We start from the raw sequence: 24,105 nt of genomic DNA, 5'->3' as shown, positions 1-24,105 counted from the left end.
TAATAAACAACTGCAAGGATAGATGATTACAACAAATAGATGACTAATACATAAAAGTAATACATAGATGAATAATGATGATGAGTTATGATGCGTAATCATGGGAACAAGTGGGTTTACAACCAGGAGCAGCTGATTAGCATTAGAAAAGCTGAAATAATACCTCAACTGAAGCCAATTGTACTAAATGCACTAAATGTGCACTGTTACAAGAATGATTTTGTTCTATTGTTTTCTATTAATTTATATAATTTTAAGTTAAGCAGGACAGAGTTCTTTTAAAGAAAGATTTACTTATATTCTCAAAAGTTAAGCATGACAGGCTTCTGTTTAAGAAAGAGACCCGTTTTACTGTGTTAATGTTATTTTGAGCTAAAAATAAATGGCTAAATGATCATTTGTTTCCCATATGGTCATATCACAAAGAATATGCATCTGCTTAAATCAAATTCAAGTCAAATGGTTAAAAAAAAATTTCACACACAAAAAAAAAAGAGCTACCACACTTTGCCGGGCCCTGGCCACGAGGCGTCCCTTATTTATTTTTCAGGGAGTTGGCAACCCTAATGATCGACTGTTCCCATTAGAATTCCACAGTTATCATCTTGTACCCCCTGAAAGTCCTGTATGCTTTGAGAGACCGCTACAGTAGGGAAACATACAAAAGAGTGTCCAAACCATTGTAATTTTGGCTTATTTCTGTCTTATATAGTATCCTGACTCCTTAGCTAACTTAATAACTTTAGCTAAAGCAAACAGTCTAATTCACAGGTGTTGAACTCCAGACCTTGAGAGCTGGTGTCCTGCAGGTTTTAGATGTGCCCTTGATCCAACACAGCTGATTTAAATGGTTAAATTACCCCCTCAACATATCTTGAAGTTCTCCATAAGCCTGGTAAAGAAACTAATCATTTGATTCAGGTGTGTTGACCCAGGGTGATATATGAAACCTGCAGGACACCGGCCCTTGAGGCCTGGAGTTCAACACCCCTGGTGTAATTCATTAGTGCAGTATTACTGGATCACCTCTGAAGTGGTATGATATGACTATCACTGAAACGGCAAACTTTGTGCTGGATTATTGTGCAGTTTTCTCGAAGGACCCGGATGTATGACCCCAAAAACTGAATTTAAGAACTAAAACTGAATGGTGAGAAGTGAAACTGAAAGCATTCAAGAGCTAAATTTAATTCAAATTCAGTTTTAAAAGCTGTTATTCAGGTTGAGCAATTCAGATTTGGTCTGAGCAATGAAAGTGTTGGCAGGATGAGAACACCATCTGTCCAGAGTTTAAGCTTTCTATACTTAACAGTCTTGTTTTGATTTAGCCACACCTTATCTTTATTTTGTAGTTTGCAAACATTTACTATCCCAAGTTTGTTTGTTTTGTCACTCAAAACTTATCTGTAAGACTTTTACAAAACTAAAGACATCTGTGAGAGCAGACCTTCATTATTCTTCCCACAGCACGGCTCAGCAGTGAAACCCTTTACCCGAGGAAGTGTATTATATTGTGTGCTGTAAAATTAAGTTGTTTTTTTTTTTTTTTAATTAGCTAATAGCAATTAAATATTATTTTAGCAAAGTGAAGATGCCAAATTTAATCACTCTCGAACAATGTGTTGCTGTTTGTGGTGTTTAGAAGTCATCATGAAATGGATACTCTGGATGGTCAGACCACCTGTTGAGCCAGAAAAGAGAAATATTAATTGGAGCCGTTTGTTCAAGGAGCAAAACTTCACACAAGCTGCACTATACTCACATGAGAAGCTCCACAAAGCGGATGTTTTTGTTCAACCCTTCAACTGCCTTCATATCAGCGTCAGAGAGAGAGAAATCAAATATCTGGAAAGTTGGCAAATAAGTCTGATTATATTCCATGCGTCTGGTTTTCAGAAGGCACTTTTTGCTACCTACACACCTAAAATTATAAACAAACCTCAAAGTTTTCCTTTATGCGAGCAGGGCTGAAGCTCTTTGGGATGACCACCACGCCTCTCTGTACATTGAACCGCAGACACACCTGAGCCGTGGTCTTGTTGTACTTTTTGGCAATCGATACCAGCAGGTCATCTTCCAGCATTGGGGGGCATTTTAGGTTTACCCTTTATTGAAACAGTGATATTTTAATGTCAATCAAGAGGCTGAGAACTTGACTAGCTACTCATAAAATGAGTGTGACCCATACCAAGATGGATCTCTGGATGTTCCCAGCGGGCTGTAACCAACAATGACGATACCATTCTGCCGGCAGTATTCAAGCAATTTTGGCTGGGTGAAATAGGGGTGGCATTCAACCTGTAATAGAGCACATATGTATACATACACACATGTTTCTGATGAAGACAGCTTGGCTTATTCCTTGCGAGTGTTATGAACCAACACTTCCAAGTGCATCTTGATTGTTCATGTTACTTAAATAATAACTTCCTATCTCTGTTATGCTTTCATTGATTCAAAGTTCAGTCCTTTCATACTGATAATATTTCAGGCAGTAAACTTACTTTTTAAATAAATTTGAAGTTTTCCCCACATTTCTGGGCGGTATACATTGCCTGCATTTTGTTCCTATACCTCTGCAACATATCCATGTCCTATCCACACAATGTTCACATATCTATCAAAACACAGCTGTGTGTGTGATTTAGTTAAAACATATTGGGCATATGTCTAAAATCTGAGTCTTTCTGTTGTATTGTTCATTAGCTGTATGCACAAATATTCAAAGACTGAAACTAAAGCCTTCAGCTGGTTGTGCCTCAGATTCTTTCTTCTGACTCTAATAAATTGCCGCTGCACAATAAAGTAACAAAAGCATTGACTCTTGAAACACTACTTTTTAAAATGAAGAATGGTTTGCACATTTATCTGCTGATCTTACGGTAAATATAGTACTGTACATTTCCCAAGTCTCGAGTATTTATATTTCTAATAGGACAGTTTCTTGTAAGTGGTGCTGAGCAATAGTTCTCCAGGCTTTCTGAAGACAAAGTTTTACTTTGGGCACTAGCTATTTTTTCACTCTTTTATCATGATTATTAAAACACCTAACACTGATCTATGAAATCAGTGTTATCAGTGTCACAAAAAGGCAGCTAATTCAAAGAATGACTCATTGAGTCTACACATTACAGAAAAGTTAGGAAAGAACCAGTTTCTTTAGGGACTTATTAGCATCCTGTAGTAAAAGAAAATTTCTTCCCATGTCTTTTATCTAAATCTCTGCCATGAATAACACGATTTGATGAGCAAAGAGCTTTTAGCTGGAAACTTGGCATATTTCAGTATGGTGTGAGGAAACTGGACAAGAAAAAAAAACATTAGAGCAGATGAACAGCATCTAAAAGCTATGTCCTTAAGAAAACAGAAAAACTGTATCAAAGATCTGATATGGGACCTGAGTGGTGTATCTCATCCTTCAACTAACCCATCAACAGTTTGTTGAGACTCACCATAAATGGTCTTTGTGGAAGGGTGGCTGTCAAGAAGCCACTCTTAAGGAAAAGAAGCAAGAAGAAAAGGCTGAATAGTGCCAAATTACACAAGAACTGTGTCAATACTGCGCCGTGCTACCTCACTGAACTCCTTAGTTCATATACCCCTGGGAAAGCCCTAAGATAATCAAGACAATTACTCCTAGTGCAGCCTAGATCCTGGCTAAAGACCAGAGGTGACCGTGCTTTTGCCCTGCCAGCCCCTAGCCCCTGGAACAATCTTCCTGCTGCTATTCGCGCCTCTGATTCCATCTATTCATTTAAATCTCAGTTAAAAACTTACCGAGCGTTTTCAGTTAGTTAGTTCAAAGAGCAAAGCTTTTTGACCTTAGTATTCTGAAAACAAGTACTTAGTAACTTATTTCCAGACAACTGCTTGCTCAATAATGTACCACTAACCTGGTTTGACACAGGTTTGTGTTTCAGCCCCGGCTTGTTAAGGATTAGCTCTAGTTGTCGCTTGTTGAAGTTTGAAACCCCAAGAGATTTTACAAGGCCAGCGTCTTTACAAGCTTCTAAAGCCTGTGAGAGACATAGGAAAGCACAATAATAAAACAATATAGTCAACGTTGAACTTTGAAACAATTTAAAAGCTCACAGAAACAGTAAAACTGAGACACTGTTGAAGCTGTCATTGATTTTTACCACATATCTTTTTGTATTTAACTATAAGTTAAAGGACGCGTGTACCCAATACTGTTGTTCTGTAGCAGTTATGTTGTCTTCACATATGTTAGGAAATCACTGAAACTAAATTTTCTTGAATAAGCAGGCCACCAAGTCTCACCTCCCATGTGGCACAGAGGTCCGTTTCATGATAAAGCCACTTCCCACTCTCATCGTTGGGGTAAAATTCATCTCCTGGCTTCAGAAAATTATAGTGTTTCAGTATAGTATAGTATTTCATTTGGTGCAGTAAAACCTCATGAAATTCAAATGTAAAAATTAAAAACTTGTTATTAAGTTTTCACATGTGTGCATACCTTGAAAGCCATGGGCAGTCCTATAATATAGAGGTCAACATAATCCAGCTGTAATGTCGTCAGGGTTTTCTCTAAAGTAGGTCGTACTAGCTCGGGTGGATGAAATGTGTTCCACAACTTCAAAAGAAAAGAAGAAAAGTTAACAAATGTAGAAAAAAGCTACAGAACTCAGCATTTGGTTTTTTTTAAGATTCAAAGGTATGTCATGAAAATGAATATGTTATCGATTCGTATGTTATCCATACCTTTTAAGTTTCACACAGGCCAAAAGCATTTTAGACTTGTTTTTGGTTAACTTTTGCCTTGAGGGACTTTGTAATGTTTGTCTCGAAAGGTGTTGTACAAACCAAAATGTACTTACTTTATCTTCCTTATTTTTTTGTGGTTCAGGGAAATAATATTGGTATAATATTCAGATTGGCTTTTTTTCTTATTTGCATTATTAGTTATTTACTTTAAAATAACTAAAGGACTTGTACTTTTTTGTCACTTTGGCCACCATTTTTGACAGGAAAAAACACATTTTTAAACTTTAAATTTTTTGTTGACATCAACAATTACACCCAGAGAAATCCTGCTAAACGCATTTTTCATGCATTCTCGATATAGATGTTAAAGCTCATCTAGAAACATGCATGCTAGGAATGGTGCAACCAAAACCTGTGCATGCCGTCATAGTGCTGGATTTGTTTCAATGAATTAGATGAAAAACAACCTGCTTCACCCTGAATAACCTACATGAGGATTTTGTGGATTTGTTATTAATGGAACTTGTTGTTCGATTTCTAAAAGTCTTGATGATCTTCATGCATCACTGAACTCTTGAGGTGGGAAGTAACAAAGCACAAATATTTGTTAAAATTTTATAAAATTTTCTATACTGCACTTCAGTAGTAAAACAGGCTCGTTACTTTTGCCTTAACGGATTTGCTTTAACGGATTTTTGTCACTATGAGCCAACATTGTGTTTTTGCATATTATGATACATGCAAATCAAACTGAGGCTATTTAAAGACTACATGAAAATACTCTGGAGATTAGTTTGGTGTACTGTGATGGGTTTAAAGTAAAGAAGAGTGTGTGACCGGTGCACAGTGACTGTGGTTTCATGAGTTTGCATGAGTTCTACATCAAGTGTAGCAGAGATTCATATGAATTTTAGCTGATGATTCTTAGATCTATTGACTGATATATATATTTTTTATTTTACTTCTTTTTCTTCAGATTCAAGCTGAGTATACTTAGATTGGAAAAAACTTAGGCTGAAGTTTGTATTCCCATCTGCTAATATTATTTTATCATTGTGTTAACATAGCCGAAGGTTAAGTTAGCTTTGCACAGAAATAGAAATGTCCTCCAAACAGCTACTAAACAGCCTGTACTTTTTTACTTTTACTTGAGTAAAGAAGTTTAATCAGTACTTCATCCTTTACTGGAGTAGTTTTGAACAGTAATAGATGTACTTCTACTTAAGTACAGAATGTGTGTACAGAAAAACAGAAAGAAAAAAAAAGTTCAACGGTCAAGGTGCACAGGAGAGGCTCACACGAACAAGTATGCTTTGCAAACCTTTCCACAATAGAAGATGTCCTCTCTTTTCACAGTTCCATCTGTTATTTTGTCCCTTATTGCTTGCCCCACTTCATGTTCATTGTAATAGATCAATGCTCCATCAATATGTCTGTAGCCCGTCTCGATCGCAATTTTGACAGATTCATATGCAGTTCCTTTAGGAGTCTGTCAAAAAAAAAGAAGAAGAAGAAGAAGTAGTACTGGAAGGAATATATAGTATAAAATAAAATAACAACAACCATAATAATAATATAATAAGCACTCAAAAGTCACAGCGAAAAACAAACAAACAAAAAATCCTACCACTATTTTTTATTTATTCATTTAGTTTTTGCTTCGTGACACATGCACAACGATATACAATATACAATTAAATCATGAATCTTACCTCGTGGGGATCTGCATAAGTTCCCAGTCCTATCAAGGGTATGCTGTTTCCATCAGATAGGGGAATGGAGTGACTTGCTGTCAATTCCATGTTTAACAAAAATGTTTGTTACAAAGATCTTGATGTCTGACACTGTGCACTCACTCGAACTTTTGAATACTGTCTAGGAGGCTGGCTCCTCTGCTCTCTACTCGGCCAGAAACTCCTCCCAAATGCAAAGTGCCTCAACTGTTGCTCATGAAAACATGAACAACCAGACACCAAGACAAACATTTACAAATGGAAGTGAACACGCTATCTGATCATCATGAATGAGACTAAAATGCTATACTATATGCTATATTATATGTTGGATTAAGCTTTCAGATACTGGTGAAAGCTGGCAGTGACAATGGGATTACGCTGAATTTATCTACCCCCAGTTCTTCAGGTGACACAGTGTTGAAAGCCAAAAGGTGAGAGGGAAATTAAAGGGTATTATCAATGGGACTATTCCACTCCACCCTCATAGTGGTACATCCCATCTGCCTAGTATTGATTCAGAAGATTCAAGAGCTTTATTGTCAATACATGAGTATACACAGTTTACAGTGTACCGAAATGCTGTTTCACCCCAAGCCCCCTATGGTGCATTTATAAAAGATATATCTCCAAGAGTGCACAACTGACCTGTCCTTCTCTACCTTTTGCTCTGAGATATGAACATGCGCCATAACCACTGAGGCTTGCATCCGAGAAACTGTGCAATTCGTACTGCACAATGTCCGCATCTTGCGAGTAGCTTCGTGGGATCTTCAGAGCTGCCAACTTGGGCAGGTCTCTCAACCATGCTTCCCATTGTGGTAGAATGTGATGTGGGAGATCCTTGTCCCAATTAACTTTGTCCTTGCACAACGTTTGGAGTATTTGCTTTCCAATTAATATGAATGGGGCAACGAACCCAAGGGGGTCAAAGACTGAAGCAACAATCGAGAGCACCCCTCTCCTTGTCAATGGGTTGTCTTTAACTTGGACTCTGAATTGGAATTCATCTGCCTCTATGCACCATTGCACTCCAAGTGCACGTTCAAATTAGAAAAAGAAGCTTTAATTCGAAGATCTACAGCATCGTGAGCAATTACCTCTGCCTGAGGTGCCACCTTTCCCTTTTGTGCAGCTGACTCTCGTCAGTAATTAAAGAGATTTAAGCCCAGGGAAAGGTGAGTTCTGGGCCAGAGTGCCATGTGAGTGGTTACAGTTAGTGAGCTGCTCTTTTTGGCTTACGTTTTACTTTATTGACCAACGCCTGAGTTTTGTTTTTCTTAAATGGTGATAGCGGCTTGTCCGTCTCTTTTAGTTGAGCTACTTTAATAAAACTCTTTAATTTAACCCTCATGCCTTCTTGTCTCCTTTTTCTGACCCGGACACTTTTTGTTACTGCCCCCTCAGCCAGGCTCCATTAGTCTCCCCCCAAACCGGGTCACGGCACCAGAAATGTCATGATTCGAGTTTTGAGGAGAAGACAAACGACTGCATGGTCTCAGTAGATGTCAGAATAGTGATCTTTATTACACACTTCTGAACCAGAAGTATGGGAAGACTGACGTACAGCAACAATCTCCAAAGAGTGGACCGTTCCCCATCCTTATATAACCCATGATGACATCACACAGTTAGACCTTACTGGAAATGATAACAGTCTCCCCATAGTCCAAAGTTCTCCTTATACAAACATCAGATGATACTTTAGAGAAAAACAAGTGTGTGACATGTCATGTTGTGCAGTTCTGTGAGCCTGTGTGTCCAACTAGAGAATGTCCTGACATGACCTCCCTGTGTAAATAAGGGTGAACGTGCGTGTTTACATAACTCTCTATGTGCATGTTCTGATGTAGGCCTGCAAATGAATTAGAACAAGGTCCTGCTGGACCCTTCAGTTATGGACGGTGAATACAATGCTGTGGATACCATTTGAGACTTGATTACAATGATGATAACCTGCATACATTAATCTTTACTCAGATTACCATAGATATAAAACAAAGATTATACTGTCATCAGATTCCACAATGGTAAATGATTAATGATTGATACTTCTAATTATAACTGTGATCATAAGAATACAAAATAAAATATCTCCTGGTCACATTCCTCCTCTTTGGGCTGGCTTGCCAGCCCAACTCACACCAGGATTTGTCTCCAAACCAAACAAACACGTTATGACACTTATCAACCCCAACACCTCCGTTGTTTTCCAATTTTCCCACAACCCAGCTGTTCTTTTAGCTTCAGACTCGAGTTTCAGCCTGCACTGAAAAAAGAAAATAGTTGAACCAACTTAATTGAATTATTTCAATTGGTAACACCAAATTTAATTAAGTTCCTTGAAATGAAGTTAATACATTAGATTAACACAACTGATTTAAGTTACATGTACTTAATAAATTAATTGTTGTCAAATAAACATTTTGCATTAATCCAACTTAAAATTAAGACATTTCAACTTAAAGTTTTCAGTTTTTCCAACCCAATAATTTGCATAACCCAAAAGTAAAATATTGCTCTTTGCTAACCTAATAATGTGGTTTAGTGTAAATTACTTTTTGTAGTGACTCTAAAATGAAATTTTAGTTTGTTCAATAAAGCTTAAATCAAAATTTTAAGTTGGCTGAAAATATTTTTCAAAAAATTCAAAATCCAATGTTTTTTTTTTTTTTTTTTTTTTTTTAAATGCTTTATTGTATAAATGTAATAAAGTATTACCTTTATGGCAACCAACACAGCTTTTGGTCAAACACATTACACATTTGTCCTTTTTAAAACACATATGCACAAAATGCAAGTAACGCTTAGTAGGACCACAAAGTTGTCATCAAAGTGTAAAGTGCAACACAGTATTACACAAATATCAATCTCAACACACATAGTGTCAACTATGAAAAAGTGCCCCAAGAGTATTCAGAAACTGTCAATGAATAAATATCTGAACAGTGTAGCTGACCAATGGGGATGAAAAAATATAAACACTCCTTTAGAGTTTTAGAATGTCACAACAGTTTGTTGTATAACTGAGCACATCAAACCTGAAATGCAACCTTTCCCTTGAAACGAAGGCAAATATGTCTGAAAAAATTTTTTTTAAAAATAAATAAAAATACCATACAAAGTATGTATAAAAGCACATTAAATTAGGGTTTGAGGTCTCTTGGAGCATAAAAAAGGCCCAACATCCAAAAGAGACTACATATTTTACATGCTATATGTCCAAACACAGTTGTTCCTTCGCATTATGGCACAAGGCCATTTGTTGGTCATTGTTCTGTGCCATTACTGGGAGCTTTGAAGTTTGATATACAGATTTTGGACTTTGGGGGACATCTTGTGCTGATCAAGCTGCATGAAGATTTTTTGGAGCACTTCAAAAGTGAAGCGAAAGGGTTTTGGATAAGCTAGGTTGAGTGCATAGATCAAACCTAGAAGCAGGGCACAAGCTGAGGCAACCGAAGTTAGTTCATGCAACACTTCCACACCCTCAATGACAATGCCAATGTCTTCAGGTGGCTCCTGCAGTCCCTCCCCCTCCTTCCGAATCACATACACTGCCATGGTGACCTCCTCCAGGTCCCTCTGAACATCATCTGCTCCACAGTCCTACAGAGGGGTACAAGACACAAACACAAATCATCATTAGCCTCACTTCTTACTGTGATTAAGTGTTTGGGTGATGTACCAATATGTGTTATGTGCTGGGCTATTTCTTGGCTGGGTGTCATCACACACCAGAAACAGCAGAGAGAGGTGTATCAATCTGACTCTAATCAAATTGTAAGCAAGAAAGATAAGATTTCCCAACATGTCAAACTATTCCTTTGAACTTAAATAATCAAGTAAGCCCGTCTTACTTAAAACAAAGTCAATCCAATATGTAATGTGTTGTTGCTGGGAATTACATAATGTCCAATATGGTCATGATAATAAATACATGTCAGCAATCCAACTATGGTTCACGTGTTATGTTTGTTCTAACAGTTAACTTTTTTTGTGTCCCTTTGACAAGATGTTCTGACAAACTGTTGAAACTTACAAGGTATTCCTTGATCAGGCCATCTGCATCTTCTCCCAGGAAGATGGTGAGGGCTTTCAGCACACATTCCCTCCGATGATTAATGTCCACTGTCTAGAACAACAAATGTTGATTAATTTTAAACTCTAAATTTCATAAGACAGACATCCTTACTCTTATTGCTTAACTTACATGTACTTTATTTAAAAACAGTAATTCACAAGCCCAGAGATTCATTACAAAAAGAAAAGGGGATGAGTTCAGTGGTGTATTTTTTGAGTCGCTAAAAACATTCATGCATATGAAAGCCATGATTAGCATTGGCCTGCCCATATTGTCTTTATGAAGGATTCAGATATATTTTGACAGCCCTCTTAGTTACGAAGTATCTTGTTTGATGGTACAGATTTACCTGGTCCAATGTGTCCATGATGTTCGCAATCTTTTGGCGTGTTGCTCCTCCTTTGGCACGTATGACTTTGATCAGCTGACTTGAGTGCATGTCTAACTGGGCCATGAACTTCCACTCAAGAGGAACAGCCATGAGCCTCTGGAACTCTGTATTTATCTAAAAACAAAACAAATGACAGTAGATATTGTATTATGGAACAAAATGCTGAAACTGATTGTATGCCAAAATGTCTATATCCCAAAAAGTACAACATATATGGGAATTCAAAATGTAAATTCTTTCATTAAGTTCAGTGTTATAAAATCTCAACCACATCAAGTTATGACCGATTCATGAAAGTTAACTGCAATAAATCCTGAAGCATACAGACTTCGATCACTTCAGTTCCATTCTTACCTCTTTCTGTGTGAAGAGTGCAGGCTATCTGTCCTTCAGTTCCTGAATGCTTGGTTCTTGGTTTACCACCTCATGTCGTCTGTAGGTAAACGTGTTAGCCATTTTGTCTGCGATGACCCTTTCATTGTCCCTTATCCCGATCTCTGTCAGAAGTTCTAGTCTCACTTTTTCCATGCTGTCCAGAGTCTCACCAGTAGGAAAGGATGGATAAAAGTTAGCTTCAGAACGTTTTGGCTTCTTCACTTTTTTAGCAGGGAAAGCATCTGTAGTAGCTTTAGATTTCAGTGAGTTTACACACAGCTCTGGACACCCCTGTAATTTGAGCTGGGTCCTGTAGTTTGCCATTTTGTACTTCAGTCGTTGTTTCCAACCGTAGCAGCCATTGAATGATCCAGGTTCTTTCAAACATGGGTGCTTTTTGATAAGGGCCTCTGCAGCTGCGCAGAAATGTGCATCCTCTGGATAGGCCTTGTAACGGTAAATTTCTTCTGCAACTCTTTTCAGGATATCAGACAGCATTCGGGCGCTTAAAGTCAACATTTTTTGGCTCACACGGTACTCAGTATTCCCCCTCTCTAGCTGTAGCTCTGTGTCATATGAAAATTGGGGAATTGCAAAGTCTTCTGGCCACTGTTGTGTTCGAGATGACATAGATTCAGGGGATGAGAGGATAATTGTGTCATTTGATGCCACCGAAATACCGTCATCAGACTCAAATGAAAGAGACAGAGATGAAGTGGACTGATCGGCACTGATCAAAGGTGGATTTGTTTGCTGGTGGATCACTTTGATTGTCCCCAAATTCCGAAGTTCGGTGGTAGAATTCAGATTGAAGAAGTCGTTGCCAAAGTCTTGGTCCATGTATTGCAGTCTGAAGTTACCTTTTAACCCAAAGGTAGTCTTTATCGTGCTGAGAAGGTCTTCAAGTGACTCTGGGATGCCATTTGGAAGAGTCAGCTTTTCAATGTTGTTCTCTCCTAAAATCACCTTCAGTCTTGCAGGTGTTGAACCAGCCATGGTGGTCTGAGAACAAAGCACAAGCACAGTTAGTGAGGATCAACATGTAAACCACTGACATTTCCAATTAGGAGAATTTAATGTCAAACTAGAGGAAAAGAGAGAAGGCAAAGAGAGGAGGAAAGGGGAGGAGAAAATGAAGAGGAGAGGTGGAGATCAGCTGAGGCAGCGAGGAGAGAAGGCAAACCGAAGAGGAGAGGGGAGGAGAAGAGAGATGGCGAGAATATGGAAGACATTGAAGAGAAGAGAGAAGGAGAGGAGGTGAGGAGAATATAGGAGACAACAAGGAGAGGAAAGAAGAAAAAGAGAAGAGAAGCAGAAGGGGGGAGAGCATAGGATTAGCATTCACTGACTGGAATCCAGTGACCTGCATTAAAAAAATGACATAACTGATGAATTGCCAATGACATCATCACACCACTTTGGCTTGCAGTATAAAATAAATATGTTCTGAGAACACATTAGTATTGTATGGGTCTGGGTTTTGTTTTCCCACTTAAGAAAATACTTTATCATATTTTGAGGCCTCACCCTTTAAACATGGACATATCTTTTCAAGGTGACAAGACGCATCCCTCTAATTTTATAGTCTGCCAGTGGGTAGGTATCATGCAGTTCTTGTGGCTCAACAAGTTCCACTTCTTTGCTTGGTGATGTTTTGAGATCATAAGCTCTGTAGTGTTCCATATACCATCCGCTAAGCTTTTTCAGAATGAAGATTAGTTTGTCCTGCAGTATCACCATTTGGATGATTTCACCAAACTCTGGCAGTCCTCCCAGTGAGCCGTGGATCAAGATCATCCCACACTTGTAGATTATTCCATTATATGCTACACTTTTAGCCAAGCACACATTGTCCATATCTGGAGACTTCTGTCTCAGTGCATTTGAGATGTCCTTGTTAAGAACATCAATGTGAACAATGGAAACATCTGTTACTTCCAGTGGGGGTTTGGCAAAGCTAATTGCATGCAAATGATATGCAATCTGATACTGATGTCTCTGTGAAAGGGAAAGAAGTACATTTTTGAAGCATCTGATGTTCCTTGCAACTCTTTTAAAAAAACTATGCTTTGCTTCGAATCGCACAGTCCATAGTGCAACCAGTGGCCCAAACTTACGAATCAAGTATGGATAATGTTCCAAGTAGTGGTGCTTTGGTTTAAGATTAACATCTGGGAAAACCTCTTGAAACTTGATTCTGTGCTCGGAGATCTTAAAACCAAGATATGCAATGGAGTCCTCAGTATGAACAGGACTGACAACAAGATCAACAATGTCCTACAAGTCTGTTAAGATGTGCCAAGCAGGCTCCTCACAGGGTACACTCTGCCCAACGAACAAAGGCAAAAATCTGATAAGACTCCAGTTCTCGTGTGCATTCCCTCCTACACTTTTTTTGGATGCAAAACTGAGAGCCACAGGATGAGGTCGATTTGTTTTGTCAGCCCACTTAAAGTTGAAAGATGATATTGCTTCATTCAATGTACATAATGTGAAATACTTTTTTTTGATTAACAAATTGAGGCAAAGCGCAAGTTCAAAAGGAACAATTCCCTCAAAAAGATCATGTACAACATCAGGTGGAAACCCAGTGGTAACATCAAAATGTGAGAGGTGCTTTGACAAAATACACTTTGATTTCACACCATAATAACTGGGCCATTTGTTTTCCTCAATAATTCGTAAATGATCTGCATGAATGTCTTTTGTTCTTAAAGTAAAGACTTCACTTCTGACTTCAATAGTCTGGAACTCTGATGTTTCTGCAGTGCAAAATCTACATACGTATGTCCCTGAGAAATTTTCAAAGAATCCAGCAATACTGTGTGCACCAAGGTTGTCGGCAACAACACACTGAACAGTGCCTTTTACTGTTCTGCCCAACTTTGACAGAAATATCCCACTCTGTTCCAAAATTACAAGATCATTAATTACAGGTTTTAACACTTTCTCATACCCATAGCACTGCAGATCATTACTTTTGATTAAAGCAGCCAAATAGATTGAGGTTAAAGCAGAATTACAGCCTGGTGGCAAATTACCCAAAACCCAGTACAATCCACAAATTTTATGCTTCCTCCGTGATGTACCAAGGGGATTACATATTTCGAATTCATCAATGTATAATATCAATGAAATGCTTTCCTGCTTGGACAACAGTCCATTTTCATGGAAGAAGTCACCATCGAAGATAGTTTTGTAGTGCACAGAAGTTTTTTGAGGCTGATTATCTACAGTATTCAAATTAACAGCCTGATCCAAGATTGTCTGGCAGTCAAGAATATGCTGCAAAGACTTTAAAATTGAAATATATTGGAATGACTTGTTATTTTTTCTGTCAAGTATATATTCCACTGGTTCCACTACTTTAAAGTGGCTCTTATAGTATGCTTTTCGTCTCCAAGGACTGGAAAGTGGACCTTTATCTCCAATTGCTTTTTTTACAGGGTTTGTCTCACATAGTACACTGGCTAGCTTTTCAACAACTGACTGGTCAAATTGGCATCCGTTGTCTTGTAATACTTGGCTAATAGTCTTTTGGGTAATCGCCACAGAGACAGAACCAATCAAATAGTTTAACTCCTGCAAAAGCTCATCTACAGCTGCATTAGACACAAGAAAGATGTGTTCCAACTTAAGGAGCACTGAAGCTCAATATCCTTCTCTAAGTTTTCAGAATACCCATTGTCAAAAGCAGAATTTTAATTTACATCACTCTCTATAATTTCCACATCTGAAATATCACTGGCAACACTGGCACAAGATTCATCAACAGAACTTATTCCAGGCTTAAATGTGTTCACTGTACCAGAGTGTTTTCTGTATTTATGACTTTTGAAGTTCTCATAGACATTGGTTTTATATTCACAGTTTTGGAACACACATGTTACAGTTTCCTTATTTTTAAGATGCTGATAGATATGTTGAAAATATTCTCTTTCTGTGGAGAGTTGATTATGGCCACAAATATGGCAAGTGAATTTGGATGCAGCTTTGGAGACTGCTTGTTGGGCAGGGTGATTTCTTGATAGATGGCTCAGTAGGGCGTTCCAAGTCTTGAACCTACATGCACAATTTAAATAAGTGCATGGATATGAGTGGCCTCGTCCGTAATGCCTATGAATCAGTTTGTAGTGTTTGAGCAATTCAGATCTTTTTGTTAATGTTGTCCCACAGTCCTTGCATCTCCACATGAAGCATAGCACTGGAGAAACAAAGAGACACGCTTTACTGGGTGTATATAAATAATTTGAGAAAACACAGAGGGAGAGTTGGGCAATATTACAATATATCAATATGGTGATATGAGACTAGATCTCATCTCAGCTTTTTGCCACATTGCCCAACACAAAGCGAATCATTTAAACACAAAATGTATTCATCAAATGTAGCCAGCCCTCTCTAATTAGATTTTAAAGGGATAAGTTCAAAACAAAAGTTTAAAAACGAAACCCAAATGCCCATAGGTACATTTTTTTTTTTTGCAATTGTTTTATATATAAAGCCGATTCCTGTTCAGTGTAAAACTGAATTAAGTTTAAATGAGACATTACTATTTTGAACTTGCATACCTTTGTTGTTGATGAAGTGAAAGTACGCAAGTTCACAGGTAAAACGAGCTGCCTGGCACACCTCCACACAGGAATGCCCCTCTTGAAGTAGTCACAGAGCTGAGAAGAAGTTAGGTCAGAAGGTGGCGATGGGGCATCACATTTTACACCAAGCCAAAGGTTGTGGCACTGTCCAGGGTTCCAACCAGAGGTGATGTAATCTTTCTGCCATCAGCAGACACCCCTCTGGAGAGGTTGACAGGAAGGAAAGGAAGCGCTACCCAAAGTCCTAAAGATTAAAGATATGTTCGAGTTAGTCTGTCGATCTTTCATCATGTTTACAGTGTTCATCTGCATCTATGTACTTATATATGTATTCAGACACAGACCAGAAGTGTGCTAGGTCTACAAGAAATCTGATGGCTGTATTTTCTGTGTTCAATAGCGTAATCCGGTTGTTCAGTCTGACGTCACTAGCCGTGTCTGGGTCTAAACTCTGCTGCAGGTCCATATATCAAACGATCACTATGGCATTACTGAGAGTTGAAAAACTGTAAAGTCTTTCATCTTCAATAAAATGATCAGCGTTCTGCTCTACCAGGTGTAACATTTGAGTTTAACATCCAGGCATCCATGAAAACGGAATTTATGACATTTAACAGAGTTAGAAGTTAGCAGGGAGTTAGCTCGCTAGCTTCTATCTAAATACAATATAGCATGTCCTGACTGCGGGGTTTTGGAAACAAATTAAAACGTACAGCTCTGCTATCACTTCCAGCATAAATGAAGACAGAAAACTAAACAGCAGTGACGTTTGTAGGGTTACTGAAGTTGGGCTAGCTGGTATATAATGATGTACTACGTGACCGCTAGCGACACAGCTATGTTAGCATAATATAAACAAGCTAACTTTTTTTCCACTCGATAAAAGTTAACGTGAGTGTTCTCGGTGGTCAGGAACAAATGTAATCACATGGCAGGATGCTGTAAAAGGACCAAACTTCAGCCAGGAGAACAACTGAGATAATCCATCCACAATACGAGGTTAGTCATTCATATACTGCTGCATGGGCTGGGATGTAGTTACATCGTAAGGTTTTAAAAACTGAGCTTAAATAAATGATTAGCAGTAATAAAAGCCGAGGGAGGTCAACAGTGATCACTGACTGTTTTAGGAGCTTTTTGAGATCAAATAGAAGAAAATACATAAAATTAAACATGTTAACAACACAAAAGCCATATTAAACGCAGACTACTTTAGACCCGGAAGTAGGATTCGTCGCGTCATCACTGAACAACCGGATACTTTCTTCTATGATTTCTAATTTTGATTTTCTGCCGCACACCATCTCCCTCTCACACAGCTGATCCGTGCGTGTACGAGCGCTGCACGCACCCTTTCTCCTCGCCTTCTTAACGTCATGTACATTGAAAGCAATGCAAGCGGCAGTAAATGCATGCTTCCTGGAGCCACCACAGCTAAACTTTACCTCCTACATCACCCGTGGCCGTGACCGCTTGAACTATTCGCGCCGACAGGCATACTGCGAACAACCACTCGTGTATAAATGCGCGCGCACGAAGTAACGTAGTCTGAAGAGAACCGCGGCCCAGCTTGCCGCTATAATGTGCTAATGCACAGCTCTCGGTGCCAGTTCCGCTCAGATCTCCTCCACGCACTCCTCGAGACCTCATTGTTCTGGTGTCTACTCCTTTCTCTGCAAGAGACAGAAGCCAACCCCTCTCCCGCGCTGGCTCTCATAACCTAATGTTGTTAACTGTATGTCTTCCAATCCTATGCTATGCCTATGTGTGTAAGCGTGCATGCATTTAACCCTCTGCACGTGAAGTCAATAGCTCCAATATATCAATCCGATCCGTTGTCGGATGAAGCTTTTGACCTTCACAGACTAAGTGCCAGCTCCTTATAAGCACATTTGCAATGTGTGTATAAAAGTGAACAACAGACCTCAAACAAATTGGGCATTCTTAATTCCAACTTAAGTGTAGTACTCAGTTTCTGATCATCTAATTATGCTTCTGACTGGTCCCCTAAATTGTCTAAAAACCTTTAATTTTGCCATACCTAAATTATTAAAACACAAAGCAAATCATAGACCCCCTATATAGCTTTTGCCTTTATGAGCACACTTCAATAATGAGCAACAACCTGCAATCTGTACCAAAAATCTTCATGGTCACACCTGCAATTAAAGATCAGATGCATTTTATACCTGTTTTAATTCTTCCTTATATAGAACCTCCTCAGTTTCAGGTTAGTTGCGATTAGTCTCAATTAATCGTTCTAGTTGTATTTTGCAATTCAGCTAAAAAGCAAACCTGTTAAAGCAAACAGCTTATTTACAACCACCTGCAAATCATGAGAGTAATAAAAGATTCAGGACAACAGACAAGTATCATGTTCAGGATTTCTCTGATCATTAAATCACTATTATTGCCACAATTTGTTTTATTCACCCTTTGGGCAATGTTACTCCACTTGTGTATCCCTACCAAGAGCTCCCTAGTGGCCAGTTAGTGAGCTCTGTCAAACAGTCCCCAAATTAGTTATTTGTTATTATTACTTGTTTTATTATTATTCTTTTGTTTTCATGTCACTTGTCTGTTTTCTACTGCACCCTCCTCACACATTCTTAACAAAGCAAAGCAAACATTAGCAGCACATCCACATTCCAGAGGTGCTATAAAAAGATTTCCTGTAAAAAGAATCACACATAAATTCATCCACCCTCTTGTTCTATCTCGGTGGAGGTTAACCTTAAGTCGTAGTCAAGTCTTGTCATCTTTTACCAGTCAGTCCGTTTGTTTTGTTTCCAGTCTTTCATCCATTCTTTCTTTCTTTGCTGATAGTGGAAACCATTGTCGCATTTAGATTTCCGCCCTCAGCAAAATGAGCTCATTTCAAAAAGAAAAAGAAGAACTTGAGATCGGATTACCTCGCTGAATCCTTTTTTGGGCAGGGACTCTCATTTTCTAATTGTCCCCATAAGTGGTTTCCTCCAGAGCCAATTTTAATGCAGAGAAACTCACTTACAACAATTTTCTCGCCGACGTGTAATGCTTGTAATTTCCGATGTGCAGATCTGCTTAAAGAAAAGATTCACAAACAAAAATCAGTGCACTGTTCAAAATATAAAACAAAATAAAATGAAAGATAACAAAAACAAAATGCAGACGCCCGGGTCTTAGGACTTGTCACTGAATATTCCTCCTATCAGTAAAAATGCCAAACCTAAACCTAAACAGAGTCAAATCAACACCACCTCAACCTTTTCATATTCATAAACCTATATATTTTTGTGTTCGTGAAACAAAATAGAACCGTTTCCATATTAAGTAATTTGAGCCCTTGAAATGTTTTAATTCTCTTAATTCTGCCTGTTTATTTCAACACTTATTCAATGACTTTTATTCAACTGCTACTTGGTCACTCAAATCTTAGCTGTTCAAATTGCCTAGAGTTCAACAAAGTCTAGATCCCTGTTATCATGAAACTTGAACGGGTGTACGATGATTTACTTACAGTAATTTAGAATCATCACTCAACCTAGCTCTACTACTGGCACTGCGTGACTTTTCTCACACTGGAAACCAGAATTTAGTACAGAACTTTAATACCTCAGGCAATCGTGTTCAAGGGCTGCCCCCCCCCTTTCTCTTCTTCTTTGTCCGTGTGTTCCTCCTTTTATTAAATCTCCATCACAATGATGTGGCGCTCTGAAATAAGACTCACACTGTTAATTCATCTTTTTTCACTCTGCACCACTGCTCAGGCTGTTTTCTTTTCTTCTTCTTTTTTTTTTTTTTTAGTGTACAGTAAACAATTGAGTCGAGGCCTTAAGCCCCCTAATATCTCGCACGGGCATCGTTTTCATAACTAAACTGCTCCTGAGTCTGCTCCCCAAACCACACAAATGCCCTCTGGGCTTATTATTGTAGCAGATTCTGGATTTGGATTTGTTGTGTGCAGCATTGAGCCTTTGTTAATAAAGCATTCTTCATTGCAGCAGCTGGAGCATTGTGTGTCACTTCTTAGTGAATTGAATCAACATTTTGATTTTGGTGTATGGGTGTGTATCAGTTTTCACTCACTCAACGAATGCATAAGTGTTCATGTGTGTGTTTCTCTTCATTCTAAGTCAGCGCATGCAGAAGTGTGTGTTTGTGTGTTGGTGTATGTTTGTGTTCATCACCTTCCTGTTCTGTAGTTCAGGTAAACCAGCAGCCTGAAGCATGCCCTGGGGTCCTGCCCTCCTCTTTGGGTCTGTTTGCATCCGTTGTTGCAGCTGCCTGCATCTTCTCCTTGTAACTTGACCCTTTTGCTTCTGTAGCTCTTTCAGGGTTTACTCCTGCTGTTGGAGCTTTGCGTCAGGTCTGGCAACCTCCTGCTCCAGCAAGCTTCCGCCTGATTTCAAGTCCTGTACGTGAAACTCCACGTCTGACTGATGAGTTCAACTAGCAACCAGCTCCTCCGGAGCCGTGCTCAGTTTCTGCTCTGATGCCTTGAGCTCTTGCTGAGGGCAAAAACCTCAGAGTCTTTTCCTTCCACGTCAGATTGGAGTCTGTTTATGTTGTCCTTATTTTGCTCCACGGCCTTCTGCAGCTCTGCTGTTCGGCTCTTCTCAGAGGTCAGCATTCTTTTGCTCACCCTCCCTTTTCCTCCGGGCTTAATGTGCGTCTTGTCACAGCTCTGTCAGCTGAAGCTTTAGCGTTCTCCATCTCCACTGCATGAGATTGTTTTCTGCAGCACTGTTGACATCCTCAAGTTGTTGTTATGAGTCCAGCTGGTGTGGCCTTCAGGGGTCAAAGGGTCAAAGATGGTCGCGGAGAGGGCAACGATGGTAGAGGGGAGGGTAGGAGTCCAGGTCAGCTTCGGCTTTCAGAAAAAACAAAAACAAAACAAAACAGGCGAACAGGAAAATGATGTTGTGTTGGCTGTGCTGTGTTGGCTGTGTTATCCAGAGAGGGGAGAAACAACGGGGTCTCCTCTCCCCCCTTTTTTGTTTTTTCTCACCATATAATCAACTCATAACCCCCCAAGTTGGCAGGACAACACAGGTGCGTGTTAAAATTCTTAAGATCATGTTTAAAACCTAAAAAGGAATTTTCTGTCCTTCAGTAGTCATTTGTCTTAAACAATCAACAAAAACATGTCCCAATTCGACCCTTTTAACCACTAAATTTGTCGTGTCCTCACTTAATCATCAGACCAGTGTCTTTGTCTTTTGACGTTAAGTTGTTGTCCTGCAACCCAGAGAGTTTATTTGTCAGTAGTGGATAAACTATATCATTTAAAAACAGGTGTATGTTAAGTGTCGCTACTTTAACCTTGCATGTACGTGCACATGTATGTAAGCTGTTTCTTCATTGCATGTATGGGTGCGTCTGCATGTGGGTTAATTTAACTTTTTCTCAAACGAGGCATTTCTCTAACACGCACATGTGTCTGTTCCTCACACTTCTCATACCTTTCTCTGGTTGTGTGTGGTTTTATTTGTTTCAGTCATTTACCAGGAACATCTTTTCCTTTTTTCCATGTCTTCCGCCAGAGGTTAACACTGGTGAGATTCAGGGACACAGCACCCAGAGCAGTTCAGCGAGAAAAACCTGCCTAAAACTACATTCTCTCTTTTTTCCGGGAGGGGTGGGGACAACTCTGGTGTCCAGCCGTGAATTTTTAGCCAAAGCTTGGCCTGTCTTCTGCTGCCGTACTCAGGTTTCCAGGTTAAGAAAAAAACCCTGTATGAGGACACTAAACATACATTTAGTATTCGTATAAACATAACTGCCTAAATTATTGAACTCTTGAGGAGGGTTGATTTAACTCTTTACTAACTTTAAACCCCACCATAACAATTTCTCACTCACAAACTTCTATGCATCCATTTAAACATGTGAAGCCAGCACAAATTCACACTCATACCCCTACAGCAAAGCTTTAACATACCCACAATCCAACTCCTCCCTTAAACGGGAGAAATCACCCTGAATCAACCAACTCTATATAAAACGTCAAACAAAGATAAACCACAAACATTTCTACACTTCTGTGTCTTCCACGCAGCACAATAGGCAGAAAAACACCGATTACTCACAGTCTATTGAATTTATACTTAACATCACAACAAAAGAAAAACCTGCTCTTTTCACAACTCTCACAGCTAAAGTCACCAACTCCAAAACCACAGAATTAAATCAATATAGTCAAAACTCTTACCCAGAGCCTCTGAAATAATAAAAAATCACCAAACACTCGGTTACTCTTTTCACTCGCTCCTTCTCACTCCCTTCTTCCTCATTCTCCTCTATACAGCATACACGCTCGCTCCCGCGGACCCACTCGGCCCCGCGGGCTCACTCGGCCCCCACCTTTTTCTCTCACAGAGACAGAGAGAGAGAGACCCTTTTCCTTTTTTTTTTTTTTTTTTTTTTTTTCCAGCACACATACACACACAGAATCCCATCTGAGAGAAAGAGGGAGAGAAGAGAAAAGAGTTTGTAGAGAGGAAGTTTTTAGCAGGAGTTTCAGATTTAACAGATTTATAGAACTTATTTACACACACAGGTAATTTATAATCTATATACACACGGGCCCGTATAAACATAAACACACCGCATGCCAGAACCACTTATCTCGTTTATTTCTCTAGCGGTGTTCCTATACTTTAGACTGATTTAAAAGCATCTATAGCCCAGGGCCCAGCCCTTGCTGGTCAATTCACGTTTCAAGTACGCCGCCTTGAAAACGGTCAGATTACTAAATTCTAATAACTTTAAAACTACTTCCCCGCCAGGAAAACACGGAGCTCCACCAGCCACGTGACACATCCCAGATCACGCTTTTGGCTTTACTTAAAGCTCAGTGTGCCCAACGTTAGATAGGATGCAGCCAGGTCTGACCTTCTCAATCAATCTGGCGCAGTAAAGAAAGCGATCTCCGTCGATCACTTCGATTCTTCGGGGTGCTCGACCTCCCCCGGCAATCCAACCGAGCAAAAAGCCTAGCCACGCGTCCGCGATTAGGAGTCGCCGCCACGGCGCTGAGCGGCTGCGCCCTTAGGGGACCTGGTCCCCAGTCCTAAACAGGTTTACTCAATATATTATAAGCGTCACTGTGAGGTCGCCGCCTCCAGTTCAATTATCTGACGCCCAAGACCCAGTCTCTGCTACCCAATTAAAACCAAATGCCCTACACTACCTGCTGATCTGGCTGGCACCCAGTCAACTTTCCTTTAAACTCTTTAAACCGTATTAACTTAAACACATAACCTCTTAACTCAACAGTTTACTCTCAAAATAAACAGCAATACATTTACTCAGTTCACTATTCCCTACCTTTAACACTAATTACCCCAAGATCACCCCGGACAGAACAGAAGCCCCACTGAGTGAACATTTAATTTAGCTTAATTCCTCCAATTCAGCACCTTTGGACATTACTCAACAGGCGGTGCTTACCTCTCTTATTTCGGGGCCCATCACTCAGTCGGCCTCCTGGCTGTCCGTCTGACACCACTAGACCGTCAGCCAGGCTCCATTAGTCTCCCCCCAAACCGGGTTTCGGCACCAGAAATGTCATGATTCGAGTTTTGAGGAGAAGACAAACGACTGCATGGTCTCAGTAGATGTCAGAATAGTGATCTTTATTACACACTTCTGAACCAGAAGTATGGGAAGACTGACGTACAGCAACAATCTCCAAAGAGTGGACCGTTCCCCATCCTTATATAACCCATGATGACATCACACAGTTAGACCTTACTGGAAATGATAACAGTCTCCCCATAGTCCAAAGTTCTCCTTATACAAACATCAGATGATACTTTAGAGAAAAACAAGTGTGTGACATGTCATGTTGTGCAGTTCTGTGAGCCTGTGTCCCCAACTAGAGAATGTCCTGACATGACCTCCCTGTGTAAATAAGGGTGAACGTGCGTGTTTACATAACTCTCTATGTGCATGTTCTGATGTAGGCCTGCAAATGAATTAGAACAAGGTCCTGCTGGACCCTTCAGTTATGGACGGTGAATACAATGCTGTGGATACCATTTGAGACTTGATTACAATGATGATAACCTGCATACATTAATCTTTACTCAGATTACCATAGATATAAAACAAAGATTATACTGTCATCAGATTCCACAATGGTAAATGATTAATGATTGATACTTCTAATTATAACTGTGATCATAAGAATACAAAATAAAATATCTCCTGGTCACA

General features: G+C 39.4%; 1 protein-coding gene across 6 annotated transcripts; it reads right to left on the bottom strand.

Annotated features, from left to right (window-relative positions):
• LOC112430079 (aldo-keto reductase family 1 member D1) lies at positions 1-24,105 on the bottom strand. Of its 6 annotated transcripts, XM_076875461.1 has the most exons (13): positions 15,880-24,105; positions 11,288-12,310; positions 10,892-11,047; positions 10,501-10,593; positions 6,438-10,067; positions 6,047-6,214; positions 4,478-4,594; positions 4,282-4,359; positions 3,894-4,016; positions 2,189-2,298; positions 1,940-2,105; positions 1,763-1,845; positions 1-1,681 (listed from the first exon to the last, which is right to left on the bottom strand). In XM_076875461.1, the coding sequence occupies exons 5-13, from the start codon at positions 6,525-6,527 to the stop codon at positions 1,639-1,641; spliced, it is 978 nt and encodes a 325-aa protein (XP_076731576.1). In that variant the 5' UTR covers positions 6,528-10,067; positions 10,501-10,593; positions 10,892-11,047; positions 11,288-12,310; positions 15,880-24,105; the 3' UTR covers positions 1-1,638. The 6 variants fall into 6 exon arrangements, 2 of the variants coding, with proteins under 2 accessions (XP_076731576.1, XP_076731577.1); XM_076875462.1 differs by lacking the exon at positions 3,894-4,016; XR_003023304.2 differs by lacking the exons at positions 1-1,681; positions 1,763-1,845; positions 1,940-2,105; ... (3 more) ...; positions 4,478-4,594; positions 6,047-6,214 and adding an exon at positions 12,836-15,512 and having other exon boundaries at positions 7,965-10,067; positions 15,880-24,097.

Source organism: Maylandia zebra, linkage group LG17 (genome assembly GCF_041146795.1).
Source record: "Maylandia zebra isolate NMK-2024a linkage group LG17, Mzebra_GT3a, whole genome shotgun sequence".
NCBI classification, from domain to species: Eukaryota; Metazoa; Chordata; class Actinopteri; order Cichliformes; family Cichlidae; genus Maylandia; species Maylandia zebra.
This window is presented reverse-complemented; position numbering and strand designations above follow the sequence as displayed.